Raw genomic sequence first — 18,748 nt, forward strand, 5'->3', positions numbered from 1 at the left:
TGTATTGCAATTAACCTTGCATGCAACTAAGAAACTCAATAAGAGCCCTGCATTTGACCAAATCACACACAAAACCATGAATGAAGCTCCACATGTACCTGAAAATTTCACAGCAAACCCTGCATGCAGTCATGCATCGCACATAAAGCTGCATCCCTTGCATGCACCTATTCTAAAATAGCAGAGCTGATGAGTGACATGCATGTCACTAAAAGATCACCTTGAAGGACTGTACTGATAAAGAATTGATCTGAACTGGACCAAGAAAAGCACTGAATTGGAATAAATCATGATGAAATCTCTGAGTACTAACATATTGATCTCAAGTTGATGGAGATGAAGTTTTGTTTCCAAAGTTAACACCACGATAACAAGAAGTGCAATCCTACGTTTGTGAGAGATTGGGATGAGAGAATTTTCTTCTTTATCATAACTAAATTATTTTTGATATTTCAACAGTAAATGAAAGAAATCATAATGATTTGCAAATGTCATGGGAATTTTCTTTTATGCATTAACTTTCTTATTCCCTGGACTAAGATAGCAAGGGCATCTCCATACTTGTTTGCAACTACTATACATATATATATGTTGCCTATTTTGATTGTGTGTACTTGAACCTATTGTAGTGCAGTGGGGACGAGTTAAACAGAGGCTATTTTGTAGACATTTCTGAGCTGAAGAAGCATGGTGGCAAGGTGAGGGTTTATCTGGAAATCACTCAAGTTTATAGGCTAGAATTTTAAGTGATTATTGCTTTAGTTAAAATGGCATTACTGGTGTGAATTTGTGGTGTTTGTTAATGGGTTGTCATTCCTATACCGTTTTGTAAATGTGCTTTTTTCTTTTAAAACATAAATCAAACTATCATACTTTCTTTGGACAAAATACAAATGTTATATTTAGATTGTGATGCCTGCTACAGGAGTCACCTATAATTTCTCATGTTGAAGCAATGGTGCAATTGGGATCTTTATGTCTGTTAAAGCATTGGATCCTCCATGTATTGTTATCAGTGGTAGCAATTTCCTCATGTGGTTTGTGTTCTATTATGCGTTTTTAAATCAAGTATAATGTTGTCATCTTCAGAAAAACCTGAAGATCGTCAAGAAATATTGGAAAACATTATTAGTGATGAAACATTTCCTTAATCAATCAATATGTATGATAGATGAAAGACTTGCCAAAAAATTGGTGACCTCAAATGAAAAATTGGCCCAAAAAAATCACAAGATTTTGGAAAAAATCAAGAAAAAATATATTTTGAAAAAATCACCAAAAGTTGGGAAAAAAATTGGCAAAAATGGGAAAAAATCATCCTGCCACAACTTTGTTCTTCTTAATGAACTGATCCTTTTTTTTAAAAACTCATTAGTGTTTGCAACTGTTGGAGAATAAGAGGGAAGACACTGACTATCATCAACAACTAACCTTAGGAGGGTTAAAACTATCGTTCTCATCACCATCAAAGTTTTTTTATTGGAGTAGGGATCAAGGTCATCGTGGAAATAATTTTAACAATGTACTTGATTGCATTCCAAGATTTACCTTGCTTCTCTATTTTTTTTTACCACCTAGTAGCCTTTCTAATGTTAAAATTTGTGTACCAGAGGACAAGTGGTTCCCTAAGGCTTTGATCTTTGGCCTAGGGAAAAGTATCCAAATTTATTTGTACTTTTCTCCTAAAGGGACTTTATAAGTGGTAAAGTCAATTTAATTTAAAAGTGAGTTTATAAGTGGTAAAGTTACTGTTGGACACCTAATCCTCTAAGGGTTGGTGTGGAAGCTGAACAACCAAAAGGAGTCCAAGGGACCACTTGGAATATGAAACCAAGGGTCACTCCTATGTATTATAAATATGTATCAATGTGAATAAGAAATACAATCTCATGCTTATTTTTAATATTCTGTTGCTGCCATGTGTGTGTTTAACATGGTATCAGAGCGGGCGATTTCCTGCCCTGCTCAAGTGTGAGCCACCTGTTTTTGTGGCCTTTGTAAACCAATGCTCTCCTCCTGATTATGCCTTTCTGAGCATTTGTTAGAATAGAGGTTGTTACCTCTGTCAGCTCTGCCATTCCTCTATTGTGAGCAAACCTGCCCCTGCGACTGCAAAGAGGAATATTGCCAGACCTGTCCCTCTCTACCAATGCAACACTCTAACACTCTCTGTCAATTTCATGCTCCCACTTAGACCTGCTCCTGCAAACCAATGGAAGCTATGTGCTCTTTGTCCATTCCTCGTTCAAACATTACCTCTGCATTTTAACTGTGTAGTAATTCCACCTGTTTTGCTCCACGTTCGCCTCCGCTTACACCATTGGCTCTCAAAAGGCGTTTTCTTTGAAATTCGAATTCCAAGTCCATACTCCTGGCGCATTTTCTGTGATTTTATTTGAAGTTCTGAGAAATGAATTAAAGCAATTCCCGTTCTCAAAATATACTCCACTCCAATTGGAAGCTTCAGACTCACAAAAAAATAGGCATGACCACTGTATCATGATTTCAAGCAATTTATACTGGACTACTCGGGCCCAGATAATATGACATTCCTATATGCGATTAATGAATCGCTGTCTATTTTGTGACCCTAGTTTAGCTTGCGATGGTTTTACAAGATTACGCCCATTTTTAGGGAGGCCTGCAGATCCATTACTTGAACAGTTCGTTGCCTCTTTGCAGTTTCTGCTTGTTGGTATCGTTCTTGAAGCTTTCTTTTAGAAGCTTCAACCCTTACAAACTGAAGATGTTGGCTTATTTCGAGGTGGAAGAGAAGCATCCCTTATTTGATTCTTCATTGGATCACTGCATCGACGGACATTGTCCCTAAGTTCATTCCTCTGAGGCATTCCACTTGTATTCTTAACACGCATAGAAGCGGCAGCTCCATCATTTGGAATACTAATTGAATGTCTATGATCAATATTCTTCTGCTTTTGAATATGTGACTTTGTGTCTCCTGTTGCCTTTTTATCTCCTGGGGTTCCTTGTTTACCACTGATTGCACCTTCCCTTACAACATTGCTCCATTGAATAGACTGCTTGCCATTACTCGAAGATGCCACTGTGCATTGTTTTTCAAAATAACCAGCATCTCCATCTTTGTCATGTCCATTGGTATTTCGAAGATTTCCATCCTCATCCATTCCATCAAAGAACTGAGACATTTCTATTGATGTGGTCTGAGCTGTTAAAAAGGCACCCTCATCAAGTGGAGGAGAAGGTAGACCATCATCATCTTTGAAAGCTTCTGGTGAAACTGAGTCTGGAGAGGTGCCTATAGCCGCCGCAACAACATCATCAGCAGTCTTTAACCATACATCCATAAGATCTTTCCAACCACTGATTAGCTGCTTTGTGATGGACTGAATTCTCGTTGGTATATTCATCATATTCGCATACTACTATGTTCGCAGCACGGGTGGTATATTCACTGTGTTTCTTTAATCTATTCACTGTCTTGCCAATAGTAGTTGCCTTTAGAATGTCGACAGAAAGTTGCATTAACTCCAATATTCTAAATTTCTTGTATAGCTGATTTTCTGACTCATCTGGGTTTGAAAGAGTGTCTTTGATTCTATCAACTTCTTTGATGCGTGGCAATGCAAAAGTTGCATGGAACTGAAGTTGAAGTCTAGCTGTCGAGCTATAACAAAATACTGAAACTGGACATGCTCTGGTGTGGAAAGTACTCAAAAGGGGAAAGAAAAGGGTGGCACTATGGAGCTAAACCATATACAAAACCCTAGTAGCGGCCATGCTATTTTCTGGAAACCAAAACCAAAGAACTCATTGCTACAAAAACCATTTGAACTCGGCCATGTCTTTTGTGGTTGCTAAAGTTAGCCACATCAAATTTCTTTGAGTTTGCAAGCCAAAGCGACAACGAGGGCGCTCTCACCGAAACCTCTGTGCCCATAGAAGGACATCCACAATCACTACTATTCGACAACCTGCCATGGTTGCGATTGGATTTTCTGGTCCTATTGCTTGATGGCTAGAAGAGCTTCACTGCGTAGATCCACATTTCACTGCCTTGATTCCTTGTTACTTTGATTGCTGCATAAGAGTTTGGTGGGCTGTATGAAGGCAATGATTGTTTTGGCAATTAGAAGTAGTCTTTTGTGGAGGAAAGTTTAGTCGTTTGTATTGTCGAAACATATTGCATTCTATATGTTGGTCATGAGTGAACTCTTATTCTTATGTAATGAATTCTGAATGCATTACAGTAATTGGTGCTTGCGGGTTGCACACTGGTCAATTGGTGCACATTTATAGAGGATATTGCTGTGTCTTTGTACTGTGAGTGGGTGTTACTTTTTTGCATTGGGTCATAGTTGTGATCAGTTTTAAAAAAAAGGTGTAATTTTGACAATGAAGAATATGGCTCGAATTACTGAAATATTAGAGTTTTTGAAAACTATGATACATTCCTCTGATCATGATACAATGAAAATTAGCAAGAACACTCTCTGTGATATTAAAACATGTATAGAATATACACAGGAGAACGTGGAATTTTTGGAGCTTGAATCTTAGCTACAACAAGAAGAATTACAACAATGGAGTCGTCATTCTGAACCTGTTTTTGTTCAGAACATTAAGACAGCAACCCATCAGCAGCAAGTCAATAATGTTACAGTTCATTCAGATTTAGTACTCAATGAAGCAACAGTTGTACATGCAGATGCAAAAATTCAGTCTGCACTTCCCAAGTCGATCATCAAACCTTGAGAAGAGCTTGTCCACAACAAGCACAGAACTAGTCTTGGATACGACAAGAACATGTCCTTTCATATTCCAGACTACTCTAAACCAATCCAATTTCAAAGTGCTGGATTTCTTCAGGATGGTTCATCTTCACCTGCTCCTCATGACAGTTCACCTTCAGCTATTCTAGATTCTACCCCTCTTCCACAACAACAGATTGTGAAATGCCAACACTGTGACTGAGTTGGCCATCTGAAAGATCACTGTTTTGATCTTCATCCATGTAAGCACTGTCATAAAACCAATCATTCTTCAAACAGATGCTTCAGAAACAAGACTACTGCAAGAACAAAGATTCATCTTAGATGGATCACTTCTTGGCAATGGGCATCAACAACCAAGAAGATATTCCAGTCACATGTCAGAACTTATTCTAGAGTATTGAACAGCCTTGCAGTTGAGTTTTCTCCATCATTTCCCCTTGTATCTGACAGGGGGGGAAATGATGGTCATCTACAAGCTTCAAAGCCACATCAAGCGACCCTGAGTCACAACCTGCCACACTAGATTCAGAGCTATAGCTAGAGACAAAGATGCCCCTGAGCATGCCTACAAATATTTTAGTGCATGGTCCTTCGCAATCAGAAACCATGGCTAAAATATGTGAGGGTGGAAAGATTATTAATCCCCTCTAGAGTCAATTAATTAAATTTTTAGGGTAAATTAAATAAAAATCCTAAGCTAGAAAATTAATTAATTTTGAGTCAAAATTGTTGAGAAATTTAGGGGCAACTAGATAAGGTGATTTCTCTTACTTTGATAATTGCTTGTGATGTTCTTTAACTTGATGTACTTGTTATTAGCTTCTTCTTTCACTTGATTAGTATTGTGTTCTTTAATCATCAACCAACTACCAAAAACAATGAAGATCACAAGATGTAGACTGCTAGCCAGGGTCAAAACCTTTCCTCTTGAGAGGAAAACCCACAAGAATCCTTTCCTTCTTATAGAATCTTCAAATGACGAATTCCAAGACCTAAGACCCAATACCAAGACTCCCCCAAGACCAAGTCAAACCTCCTTTTGATGAACCTTCTTTTCACAAAAATCAACACTAGTCAAACTTTCTTCCTCACTTTAGATTTCGGCCCTTACTTCAGATTTCAGTCACTACTTACTACACCTTTCGGCCCGCCTGAAATTCCTGCAATTCGCAAGTGTGAGGAATTTAGAGTAGAATTATGATCTTTTACTCCTTCGCTTGGCTTGATTCTCTTCTCTTGGCATCTTGGCTTACAAACTGATCTCCTTTTGATAATTGATTCAACTCCTTGATGTGGCTTCAATTTGTTCTTGCTGCAACAGTAAAATGCCCTAATTTTCTTGCACGTGTGTGAAGATTCAACCCTAAAATAGTCCCTTATCACTTCGATTTTCCTTCCTTGGTTTCTCCTCTTTCTCGCTGGCTATTAGGCTTCTTCTTCTTGTAGTCGAATTTGATTGAATGCCCTCTTCAAATGAGGTCAATTTCTTATATATAGCCTTTTTCATGGTGGTCGAATAACTGTTCACGAGGTCGACTTCACTGCTTGTAGGCCGATTTCTCTTATGCAGACCAACTTAGTCTTTAAGGAACTCTTATGACACTTTTATGACTTACAAAAATTTTTTTACATGATACAACATGCCCAATAGGGTCTATACATATGCAAATGAGTTCTTTGACTTCTTGACTCGATGAGAAAACCTAGACGCCCACAACGGGTGCTAGACCTACAAATAAAAATGACCTTGAGCATGAAACCCATGCTTCAAAATAATAATAACATTTTTTTTTTTTTTGTTTTGTTTACATTAAATATAAAAACATGATTGCATTAGACATTATGAAGACTGAACCTATTTACACAATTCTACTAAAGATAATTTTAGAGATTAATTTCTCTCCAAGTGGAAAATAATAAAAAAATCGTGGGTCAAAAAGAAGTCAAATTTTGGAGGTCCTCCACTAAGGAAAAATGGATATTTTAAGAAAATTTGAGCCCTTGGACCTTGATGGTTAAGTCAAAGTCAATTTTTTGAGGAAATTAATCCAAAATATTAATTTTTGGATTAATAAAAAATGGTTTTTAAGAGATTCAATTTTTTCCTCAAAAATAAAAATTCGACGATGGAGATTAAAAGAAGATCAAGTTATTTTCAACGGTCGAGATTATTTTGACAAGGATCAAGCCAACTAGCCGTTATTTTCCACTTGGAGGGGTTTCTCTATATAAGGAAGCTATCTAGCTTCTATTTTCACAGATGATCTTTGGGTGAAATAATTTTCTACTGATGTACTGAGCTTCTACTCTGCTGGAATTATTTTTCTCATAATAGAAAGACTTTGGGGTTTCAGTTCATGGTGTCCTTTATTCGCTGATTTGTGGTATGTGCTATTTTATTTGTTTATACTCTATATTGTGCTAAATATTTGAATTGTTATTTCATTTGTCGGTGATAAGAACATTCTATTGGTACGAGTTATCTTAGGTGATTTGATTCACTATATGATCTAACAGTTATTTTTAAGATTGAATAGAGATTTACAGGTACTCTAGCCCTTGGGCTCCAAGTTCACAGACTGTGGGGAAGGGCTGACCTTGTTTGAGCTCTAAGCTTTCATTGTGGTGAATTATTTTGCAGGAGGGTTTTGGCCAGTTAATTTTTTGAAATTATTCATCCATAATATCTATTTTAAAATTCTCAAAATTTCTATTTGATCCTGGGCTACAAAGATTTAATTTGCTAATGAGAGCTATAATTTTATTTTGTAAATATTGTAGATATTTGTAAATTATTCTAACCCTTGTATTTTAGAATTTAAATTTTTTATTTTGTAGCACTTGGGGTTTTGGGAATTTTTGAATTTTTTATATATATTGGGGTTTTGGGAATTCTTTCATTCATTTTGTAGGTCAGTCCTTAAGCCACCAAGAGAAATCAATTTTTCTGTTGAGGATCTAGCCCTAAAGACTAGGGTTTGAAAAGTTTATCTCATTCAAGTGTGACGTCCAACCTTCTTGAGCAATTTCGCTGGGGTTTTGAGGCAGATCTAGGCCTAGGAAGGCAAGATCTAGCCCTTAGACACCCTCCAAGCTCAACGTTTAGCCAAGAAAGGAAGACATTGGCCCTAAGGAGGTAAATTTTGGCATTTTTTGTGGAAAAAATTGTGATTGCAGGGTTTCAAAAATTTTTAGGGCCTCCAAGGCCTAGCCGCTGCCTTTTCAGGCCTTGTTGTGACCTCCTTTGCCCTCTTTAGTGAGTTTCTACCCTTGTTTGCCCTAGCCGCAGCCCTAGAAGGGCATTTTTGCTTGGATGACATGCCTTTTCCCTTAGCCATAGGTCCCTTAGGGCCTTTAAGCCCCACGACTGTTGAAGGAAATGTAACTAGGTTCGGTCTTCATAAAAGTACTTTTGATATTTGTATTTAATCAAGAAAAGAAATATTATTTTTATGATATATGTCAATGAGTTTCTTGTTCATTGAAATAGGTCTAGCACTATTTAAAGTGCTATAGGTGAGTCAAATAGTCAAAAGAAGAGGTTGAAGACCTTAAGGGCATGTTACACCTTGTATAAATATGTATAAGAGTCAAAGAAGACATCTCCAAGCAAAGTCAAGTCTCCTCCTAGCAAAGACACCGTCATAAGAAGCAATGGCACCATTAAAAGCACCTATTGCAGCAAGAAAATCAAGTCGGCCTCAAAGCTACAAGTCGGCCTAAAAGGAGGGACATACCTCTATATATAGAGGCTATCCACTCGCTCAAAAGAAAACGTACTCAGCTTTGAAATCCGCAAAGAAGAGGAGGCAAAAAGTGAACGAAGAAGGACGAAGAAAAGGGTCCACAGGGACAGTGAAGGAAGAGGCTACATAATCGAAGTCGAGAGGACTGTTTTCTAGGGCAGAAAACAGTCAGAGGAGGAGAGGGTCTTTCTGTTGTTATAGCAGCCCTCTACCACAGTCCCATAAATCTCATCATTTGGGCCAAGAGCATACATCTAAAGCTATGTTGCTAGGAAACGTGGGTTCGGGGATGGGGACGGGGACAGGTACGCCATTTTTTGAAATAGGGTGCGTTGGTTCGTCGGGGGTATATTATAATTTATATATACATATATATATGTTATATTTTATAAATTATAATATATGTGAATTTGTATATTTTTCAACTTTAAACAAGAAAACTAAAATATTTATGATTTAAACTTTAAATATTTAAACATGCACATCATTGAACATTCAACATTCACAATGAAATTTCAAAATTTCTAGTTTGATATCAAGTGCAAATTGGAGTTTACATATTAATAAGAATCATGATATATGTCCATTGTCATACTACATTCAAAATTTGTCTTAAGGCATCTCCAAACAAGAACTAGGAAATTTTAAAATACTAAAATAAAAATAGCTAATAGTGAACAATGGCTTCCTCAAGCCATGTCATCAACATCACTCAGATCTTCAGTTAGCATGCTCTCCAAGTAGGAATCACTCTCATCTTGAGGCTCTTGCTCATCCATAGCAATTGGAGGTAGCTCAATAAGGCCATCTGGTTGTATCTCCTTGTCCACACACATAACATCGTTTGTGTATTGGTCCCATCTCTTGAAAGGACCCTCCTTGTATCCAGTGTCCTTTCGAGATATGATACGAAGTGTGCTATGAACGTAAACTAAGTTCTCTGCCTTCTTTGAGCCTGTTAGTGTCGGTCTTGAAGTCCTCCATCAGCGATCAAAGCTCTTTGCATTTGCATAAGTAGGTGTCTCATCAGTGTCAATTTTTTGCATCCCGTTAGGCATGTCAATAACCCTGATGGAGGAGCTGGTGTGTTGTACCCCTCTTGGCATTGCTAGTTCAGGTCATTTCAGTCATTAAACTCTTTCAAGCTTGTCTTATCTTGTCTTGAGGTCAATTTCCTAGGTCTAGGGTTTTGGTCAAATATGTTTACAGGGTCATGTGTCTGAAAAATCAATGAGTATTCAGCAAGCCAGAGGGATGATTGTAAAAGTGTTTCTTCAAGATTTCTTATCTGGTACAGCTAATCTTCACCTTGGATTTAAAAACTCTGTTTTTAAAGCCAAGGTCATTTTCCAAGTTTTTGTAAATAAGTGATGAAATTTCAAAAGTCTTCAACGGACAAAATGCAACCCTGCACCCCTTGCCAAGATCCCTCAGATGATCTACCTGCAAAAAGAATCAAGTCAAAGCACTCAATGAGCCAAATTCAGGATAAAAGAAACCAAAAAATCAGTGTTATAAAGTGTCAAAAAGAAAACATTAGAAAGTGGGTTTGTGAATGAAATTTTTTCAAATGAAACTTATAAAACCCAAATTCCCTCCTATCACTCTCATTGTGCATCCTAGACGCTTGCAAGAGAGGTTTGAGAGAGTAATTGAGAGAAAGGAGAAAAAACAGAGTGATTTCGGGCATTAGACTGGTGCGCGACCCGTCAGGCCAGGTGCGCGACCCGTCAGGTGCGCGCGACCCGTCAGAGGGTTGTTTCCAGTGCAGAAAAACAACGGGCGCGACCCGTTGGGCGTGGTGCGCGACCCGTTGAACTGTATCTCTGCAAACTCCAAACAAATTCGCTCAAACGCCCTCCAAGCCATCAAATCGTTTGAGGTAGGTGTTCTAAACATGGAATGGTTGCTGGTTATGAATGGTGGATATCATGAACATGTTTAATGATCAAAATTTTGCAAGTGAAACCTCTTCATATGACTGCAATGTTAATGGGCAAAATGTGCTGGGGTTTGTGTTGTTTCAAGGTGTTTTGTTTTCCTTTGTATTTGTTTCCCTCCTTCCCCTTTCACTCACACTTATATGTATATCTCTTTTTCCCCATACTATTTTATAAATGAACTACAAATCCTCCCCTCTCCTTAATCACAAAAATGCAAACCCTACCCCTCTCCCATAGCATCACAAATTCAAACCCTAATTTCCCTCCACCATATGCATGTGTAAACAATAAAAATGTTGGTGAATATGTCAGCAGTTTTGTGCATATGTTTCCCTATCTCCCCTATTAATACATGTATGCATATTCCCATGTTCACTTTCATACATGTTTTTTCCCATATGCAGTGATCTTTGCAAATGATTTCCCAATATCCCTGAAATATGTATTCCTATATGCATAATGGTTTGCAACATTTTCCTTAAAAATTCCCTGTTATATTTATATATTCCCAATTCCTTGTTAAAAGGTCCCTCCCCTAACATTTACCTCATGTCTTTTTCCCCTTGAAACAGCATAGAATTCAGCACTTTTTACAGGCAGAGACAGCAGTACAGTTTGTCCACTTTGCTCCTAAACTATGTCAGAAACCGAAACTTATGAGCAAAGTGATGACCATTCATCATCAGCAGAGGTTGAGGTACAGAGGAGGCCTCGTAAAGGTGGTAAGGGTGGACATCATAAGCGAGAGGAGCCCACTTCTTTAGCAGAGTTACAGGCCTGTCCTATGGCAGTCACTTGCTTTCAGTACATGTCTTGTTATGAGTTCTGTGAGAGGATTTCTCGGATTCAGCACCATAGAGAGTTGGCCCGCCTTTTTGTTTTACACCTCCATGATGGACATGTCAATCTTGCAGGGGTGAACTTTACTTTGACACCCGAGATCATTGCACAGGCTACAGGGATTCCAAATGTCGGGGAAATTTGGAATAAACGCAAGGTATTGGATACAGTTCACTTTCAGCCTTTTGTCCGGCCACCATTCATGAGACATTTGGCCGGTGTGTTTCCTTTCAGGTTCCTCCGGAGTCAGTATACCCCCATGATGAGACTCATTATGCTTTATTTCATCTGTGAGGGCAGATTTTCCCAGAGGAAGAGCCCGGCACAGCAGTATAGGAGCCTTCATCATTATGGTTTGATTCAGCTAGTAGTATTGCATCAGTTGACACAGCAGGGTATCTCATGGGAGGAGTTCATTTCCCGTGAGTTTTTCACAGCACCACCCCAGCCACATCCTGAGGTCATTCAGGAGGAGGGAGGACCATCTCAGCAGTTTGATATTCCGGTCACTCGACATGTTAGTTCCTCACCTCAGTTCACTTATCAGAGAGGCCAGAGGGCCTTGTTTGCAGCAGCTCTCGGCGAGTACTATCTCTATAGCAGGTGGAAGGGTCTCGCCTTCATCATCGGCTCAGCGAGTGTTATCTCCACATCAGGTGGAAGGGGCCTCGCTTTCTGCACCAGCACAGGTACCAGAGAGGGGCAAACAGCCCATGATTGATGAGGGTCCATTAGGAGTTCCCGATATTGAGTTTGTTGACCTTGAGGCCAGTTCTCCTAGCCAAGAGGCAAAGGAGATCATTCAGCATCTCAGAGCTGAAAATGATGCCTTGCAGAGGAGATTAGAGGGGGCACAATGGACCATCACCTACCTTGAGTAGCGCAACAAACAGTTGGAAGATGAGCAGGCACTTGACGAGTTATGGAGGATTCGTAGTGACCGAGTCTTGAACCGAAGAAGACCCGGTGATCCATTGCCCGCTAACCGAGAGTCAATGCTCATCCAGGAGAACGCACACTTGGAGAGGCTGTTGGCTAAGGCCAACCAAGAGAAGAAATTGCTGAGGAACATGAAAAACCATTACTGGCAAGAATGCATGTGTGCAAGGCCAAGATGAAAATGTTTCAAAGGCGGTTGTCCGAGGCCCTAAAACGGAAAAAGAAGACCAATCCACTCCGTATCTTGGCTGAGGCTTCCCTCAAAGATCAAGGCACTAATTAGCTCAACCACAGCACAAATCCCAAAAAATTTTGAGAATTTTGGGTGAATTTTGGCAATTTGCAGGTTTTTCCCATTAACGGGTCTCACCCCGCGCGCGACCCTACATCATGGCAACTCAGTTTGGCAAAAACTCGGCATTTCTAGATTTGTCATGCAAAGTTACACATGCCTGTGAATGGACTTGAGTTTTTATGAAGTTTTGGGCCTCCAAAAGGTCAAAATACTACCAAAAAATGACTTTCTGGCCCTTTTTTGAGTTGCAGAAACCAGTCTTGGGAGAATTAAGTTTTGACAGGGCAAATGACCTCCAAATTCAAAAATTCCAGTTGGGTTGGAAAGTAGACTCACAGACCTTTCCAACAAGCCCACTTTTGCTCAATTTGACCACCTGCAAGTGCCTCAAACATTGCTCCAAAGGCGCGCGACCCGTCGGCAGTTTTTGCCAGATTGCATTGTACAGCCCAGAAAACGCAGTTTTGACCCAGTTTGACTTTTTGGGGTGGAAGATGATTATCTTTGATGTAATTATTGTAACTCTAAGACACTTTTACTCTTGTTTAACACTTCTAGAAGATTCATACATGTAAAGGGTAAATATTTAATGAATGGACTGGTTTCTTAGCTTATAGAGGCAAGTTGTTTTGACTGCCTAGATTGTAGTGCTTAGTTTAGAAGTGGTTGAAACAGCTCCTAGGATAGTGAGCTCGACCCATGGAGGCAGGGAAAGAGGTTAGATCATCTATATTATGTACTTTCTTGCTCATTTTCATGGTTGGACTCTTGAGGGAGAAGCTTCATTGTATTATTTCACTGTATCTCTACAATTTTTGGCTAAGGAAGACCAGGGTTTTGCAGTCCTCTTTGGGATTCTTGTGGACTCATGTGTTGATGGTATGTTTCTCAATGTTCTTGTAAGTGTGTTTATGTGAATCATTTCCTTTCCTTTACTGCTGCACATTAAACAAATGAAGTGTTAAAGTATGAATTCATGCTAGCCATGCTCTGCTTTTAAATTTGTTTAATTTCAATGTTTTCTACTGTCTAAAGGGAATTCAAAGTCATTGTTTGCTCTCTTTAGCTTCTCATCTTTCATTCCTGATCATTCATCTCAATTTAAGGCATCAATACTGTTTCTTATCTTGCCCCAAGGAACCCCCTGCAGAAACTGTGTCCAATCCCCGCACCCAAAATTGCAATTCCTCAATTTGCCACCAAAAACCCAAAAAACCCCAAATCAACCTTTTTAATCAGTTTACTAGCCTAATATCAGTGTTACCTTGTTGGTCATCTCATCCCATTGAAGATCTGCCGAGATAGACCGGAGAGAGCCTTCTCCTGCCCCGTAGGGCTAGCTACGAGGCTAAATGGTTTGATGTAGCCTTGAGGTTTACCTTTCTCAGCCTGAGGTGAAATTTCAAGAGCTAACATAGCCCAACATATTTCTCTTTACTAAATGGATAAAGGCGTAAGTACTCCAATTTCTCACGCAAGATGAAGAACTAGCTACCTAGAATATTAGGGGAAGCCCATTAAATTAATTAAAAAATAAAAAATAAAAACTAAAATGAACCCAAAAGAACCGATTTTGGGGTTCCAAGTACCCATTAGCAGGGTTCTCCGTACGCGTCAAGACAAAAGAACCCAATTTTTTTTAATGAAGAACCCGGTTCTTATGGGTTCTTCTTAGAAACACCTGAGCCCGAATCCTGTACTTGGGGACGAGAACCCGGGACGGGTTCGAGAACCCATCCCCGGGTTCGGGAACCCGTGCAACATAGATCTAAAGTGCCTCTCACTCAAGCGAAGATGAAAGGAAGAAGAGTGAAGTAAATAGGGCTGATATGAAGCTCATTACAGTCACACGTGCGAGTGAAGGAGGGCTGACTACGGTCATCACAGCTGCACTATCACAGTCACATATATCTCTTTGTCTAGGGTTCAAACTAGGCCTACAAAGCCTCTCTCTCAAGCATGGAAGAAAGGTATGCAAGCAAAGAAAGTCTAACATAGTTTTGTAAGGAGAATCACTCACACGTGTGGAGAATTAGGGCTGCATTGCTGCTGCCCTAAGTCTGCAACAGTTTCCAGAAGAAGTGCTGAAGCAAGGAAGACAAAGTGTTGCAGAGGAAGTAATCTTGAAAGGACTTGACTTGTGCTTGGAGGATCTTCTAGTCAAGGGTCTAGGGTTTGGCATTGATCAATAGAAGCTTCAATAAGAGAAATTCACTAAAGGGTTTCCTCTCAAGAGAAGAGAGGTTTTGGCCCTAGCAGAGAGCCAATATCTTGTGTTCTTGTTCTTATGTTTTGGTAACAATTTGATGAAGCACACACACATATGCATTAATAAGCAGAAGAAGAAAGATTAAGCTAACAAGAAAACTAAAAGGACTCCACAAATTGTTATCAAGTAATGAAGAATCATACTACACTACTTTGCCCTAGATTCTTCAACAACGACAATCCTTCTAAGCCTTGTCGTGGGCCTCACTGGGCCTTCAAAACCTCTCGGCCCCCTTTCTTTTGGCCTTATTCCCTTAGTCGCAAGCCTAGATTGGCCTTCTAGGCCCTTACTTGGCCTCTTCCAGCCTTGACGTGCCCTATTGAGCTTGTCTTCCCCATTGTTGCCCCTCCTTGGCCTTTTTCCCTTCATCGTTGGCCTTTTAGCCCTTCTCCTAGCCCTCATTCAGTCATTGAGTTGGTTTGCATTAGTATTTTGCCTCTAACATTTGTTTTGCAGGCACCTCAAGTGTTTTGGGAAGCTAACATTGTGTTTGTAGGAAGGAATTTTCATTGGAAGCCTAGTCGCCCATCTACAAGGCCATTAGGCCTAGTGGTTTTCCCTATAACTCCCTTTGCCTCATCACTGTTCCACTTGAATTCTGAAGCATAGTGTTGACAACGGTATATTCAAATCTAAGTTGCACGAAACGGGGAAACAGGTACGAGTTTCCAAAACGGGAAACGATACGAAACACGACCTCCCCAAATTTTGGAAACGGGGAACGTGAATATATATATATATATATATATATATTTTCAATATATATATATATATGTGCAATCATAAAGCATAAATGATACATTATAATTTATTACACTTAAACATTAAGATTTACTTTACATCACATTTACTTTATGAATGATCACATAATGAAAATAAAAATATCGAAATATCCAAAAGCAACCTTTATTATATATCCAAATCTCAAAATTAGCCTTTATTTATATTAATATATGAGGCTGCAAGTACAATAAAGACTATAAGGCTGCAAGAGAGAGATCCAAACCAGGATTTTTTGCATCCACATCCCATTCTTTAGAAGGACCACTGTTGAATTGGGAGTCTCCTCCTACATAGTTGAACGACCTTAGTGCTCTTGATTAAATACGAGCTTCATACCCTAGTACCCTACATGATCTTGATTATTGGGAGTTTCCCCTGCATAGAGGGCTTGGTTCTCTTGATTAAATACAAGTTCCATACCTTAGTACATGATAAAATCCAATGGAAACATTGCAATCCCCCCAATCCTGAAATCCTGAAAAATAGATAAGTTTGCTGGATTTTTAGTGAGATCTAAAATTCTACTTTCTCTATATGAAATCCAATGAGGGCGAAACCACTCTCAAACATCCTGAGTCATTTCATGGTAATGTTAAAAATTTAAGTAAAAGGATATCCTTTTACTTTAAGAATTTAACATTACCATGAACTGCATATGCCTCAAACTTCCTGATGAACTGCATATCAACACTGGGGCAAAAATTCACTTTTATAACTTTAGACATGCATCTAGAAGCAACTAGAAGTCACTAACATATCCTAAAAATAAATTAAAAAACAAATTAAAAAAAAAAAAACCACAAGTTAATGAGGAAACGTGGGTCATACGGCCATACTGGCCACGTTTCCATTTCGGGAAACATGGCAGTACGGCCAGAAACACGTTTCACGGCCGTACCAAACGCGTTTCGGCGTTTCGTACCAGTTTCCGTACGGAAATGGACCTCTGTACCACGTTTCCTGCAACATAGATTCAAATCCTCAACACACATAAATCAACTATTAACTCATCAATCATTCACCTAAGGCATAAAAAATTAATCTTATGGTTGAATTGATGGCATATGAGTGAATTTTTGAGGGACTGTGGGTGAAATTCAAACTCTGATATATTTGCTACATCCATCATAAGTCAACTACAACAGTGATAAAATTACATGACAGTGGCATAATAATTAGCTTGCAATTATATTTCATCATTGGTAAATCGTTTGCATTGGTTGGGCTTGCATTATTTGGCATATCTTGTCATTTTTGGAGGACTGTCATATTAATTTGAGGTCTGATATATGCATCATATAGTCTGATGATAAGCTTGACTGTGGTGTAAAATTGCTTTGGGCATTCACTCCTTACATCTTGTGCATCTTGAATAAGTGTTTTCTAGTGTGGTTGGGTGTTTTTCTTACTGCTGTCATCATCATCTTCTTGGCTGCCATCTCTTGCATCTCATTGCATTCTTGCATAAGCATTTCATAGTTTGCATCTTCATCTAATTGGAAAATATAAATAAGAACATAAGTGCTCTAAAAGGCTAATTGAATTGGTAATTGTTGGATAAGATTGGCTTATTGCTCTAAAGAATAATATTGTTGATGAATGCTCTCTTTTTCTCATGAACATTGGAAGACATTAATGCATTGTGTTGAGGAGAGCTAGCATCCATTTGAAGATAATTAAAGAAAATAAAAACTTAATTCAAGAGATAGAAACATGGCGGAAAAGGCTTTAAGCTTGATTGTATATTCACAAAGAATGATGATACAATATATATACATCAAGCTATGTCTCGAGATAGTTAGTCTATCTTGGACATGCAATCTCTTGGTTGAGTGAATATCTCAACCACACACTAATCTAGGAGGCTAACTAGTTGGAGAGAATCTCTCAACCAACTAGACCTCAACAAACTCCCAAGTATTAGGAACAGACTCATTCTAGAATTGATGAGCACATCAAAGACAAGTAGGAATTATATTTTCCAAGTTTCATAATTTTATTATTTTGGACTTATTGATTGTGAGTATGAGGCTAACATTCCCCCCCTCAATCATAAGTCTAAAGTAAGAACCTGGTACCATCTCCAAGTCTTCATGCTGAAATTGTTGAGTTGAGCCTCAATGAAAAATTGCCTGAAAAATCGCCAAAACTGGATGCCGAAAACTCCAATATGAAGAGAGCGAACCAAGAGAAGTGAATCAACTACAAGTCTGACACATCCCTGAAAATGCTTGACAACTCAATCTAATGCCAAGCTACAATGCAAAAGGATCTATCTATCCTTTGCTGGGTCCAATGACCATCCAAGTGAACAAAAATGCCCACATTTGCTCTTAATCAACATCTTGATTGCTTGTTCACTGACAAATTTTGATTCTCCTTGGAAAATTGTGTTGTTGTCGAAAATTTCAGTTTGACAACCATCATCATCAATTTAATTTCAATTTCGTCATCAATTCCCCCTTTTTCAAATGAAAGGAGAGACCAATTCACTTGATTTTTGAACCCCCCCCGTAACATGTAGGATAGTTTCACCATTGTACTGCCTTTTTCATGAGAGTACCATTTTCTTTTAATTGTTGGCTGTAATATTTGTCTTCATGTGAGATTGAATGTGATAAAACATACACAATCGTTTTACTGTTGACATCCACTCCCAAGGATCAATCCATGCATAATTAATCTTCAATCTAGCTGGTTTGTTTCGTTTGCAACATCTCTTTGACGAGTGATTCTTCTTGCCATAATGGTGACAAGGATGGAGATCAAAACAATGATCTTCCATATGATCTGTTCTTTGACAATTTTGACATTTTGGCTTTTCTTCAACTTTCTCATTGATTTCTGATGTTGCTTGATCAAGAAATCCTCCACTGATGAACTTGATTGGTTTTGAATAATCAGGAATATGCAAATTGTTGTCATCTTTGTCATATCCTAAACCATGTCGATTTTTGTTGCATTGGATTTCCTCCCACGGTTTGATGATTGGCTTGGAACAAGAAGGTTGAACTTGATCATGTACAACTTCTACACTAGAAGTTGTATCGTTGAGTGGCTTGGAATCATCTTCATCATTTGAAGTTGTGTTGTTGAATGGCTTATGACTCTTCTGCTGCAGCTCATCACGTTGTAGCTGTGATTCAAGTTGGAGAAATTCAATCATTTCATGTGCATAA

General features: G+C 38.7%; 2 protein-coding genes and 1 pseudogene across 3 annotated transcripts in view; 1 reads left to right on the top strand and 2 right to left on the bottom strand.

Annotated features, from left to right (window-relative positions):
- Positions 1 to 18,748, top strand: part of LOC149198753 (uncharacterized) — a 152,010-nt gene that overhangs the window by 15,026 nt on the left and 118,236 nt on the right. For both annotated transcript variants that reach the window (XM_089402150.1, XM_089402149.1), the window contains exon 3: positions 635 to 698. In XM_089402150.1, coding sequence (XP_089258276.1) covers positions 635 to 698 — 64 coding nt within the window. The remainder of the gene's footprint in view (positions 1 to 634; positions 699 to 18,748) is intronic.
- LOC149198754 (uncharacterized) lies at positions 2,511 to 2,873 on the bottom strand (annotated as a pseudogene).
- LOC149198755 (putative mediator of RNA polymerase II transcription subunit 26b) lies at positions 2,902 to 3,392 on the bottom strand. Its single transcript, XM_089403652.1, has 2 exons — positions 2,967 to 3,392; positions 2,902 to 2,913 (listed from the first exon to the last, which is right to left on the bottom strand). Exons 1-2 carry the CDS (start codon positions 3,390 to 3,392, stop codon positions 2,902 to 2,904), a joined length of 438 nt encoding a protein of 145 aa, XP_089259778.1.

The sequence above is a fragment of the Pinus tabuliformis genome, chromosome 2_1 (genome assembly GCF_031772625.1).
Source record: "Pinus tabuliformis cultivar Carrire ecotype Pingquan chromosome 2_1, CPIR1, whole genome shotgun sequence".
In the NCBI taxonomy this organism is placed as follows: domain Eukaryota; kingdom Viridiplantae; phylum Streptophyta; class Pinopsida; order Pinales; family Pinaceae; genus Pinus; species Pinus tabuliformis.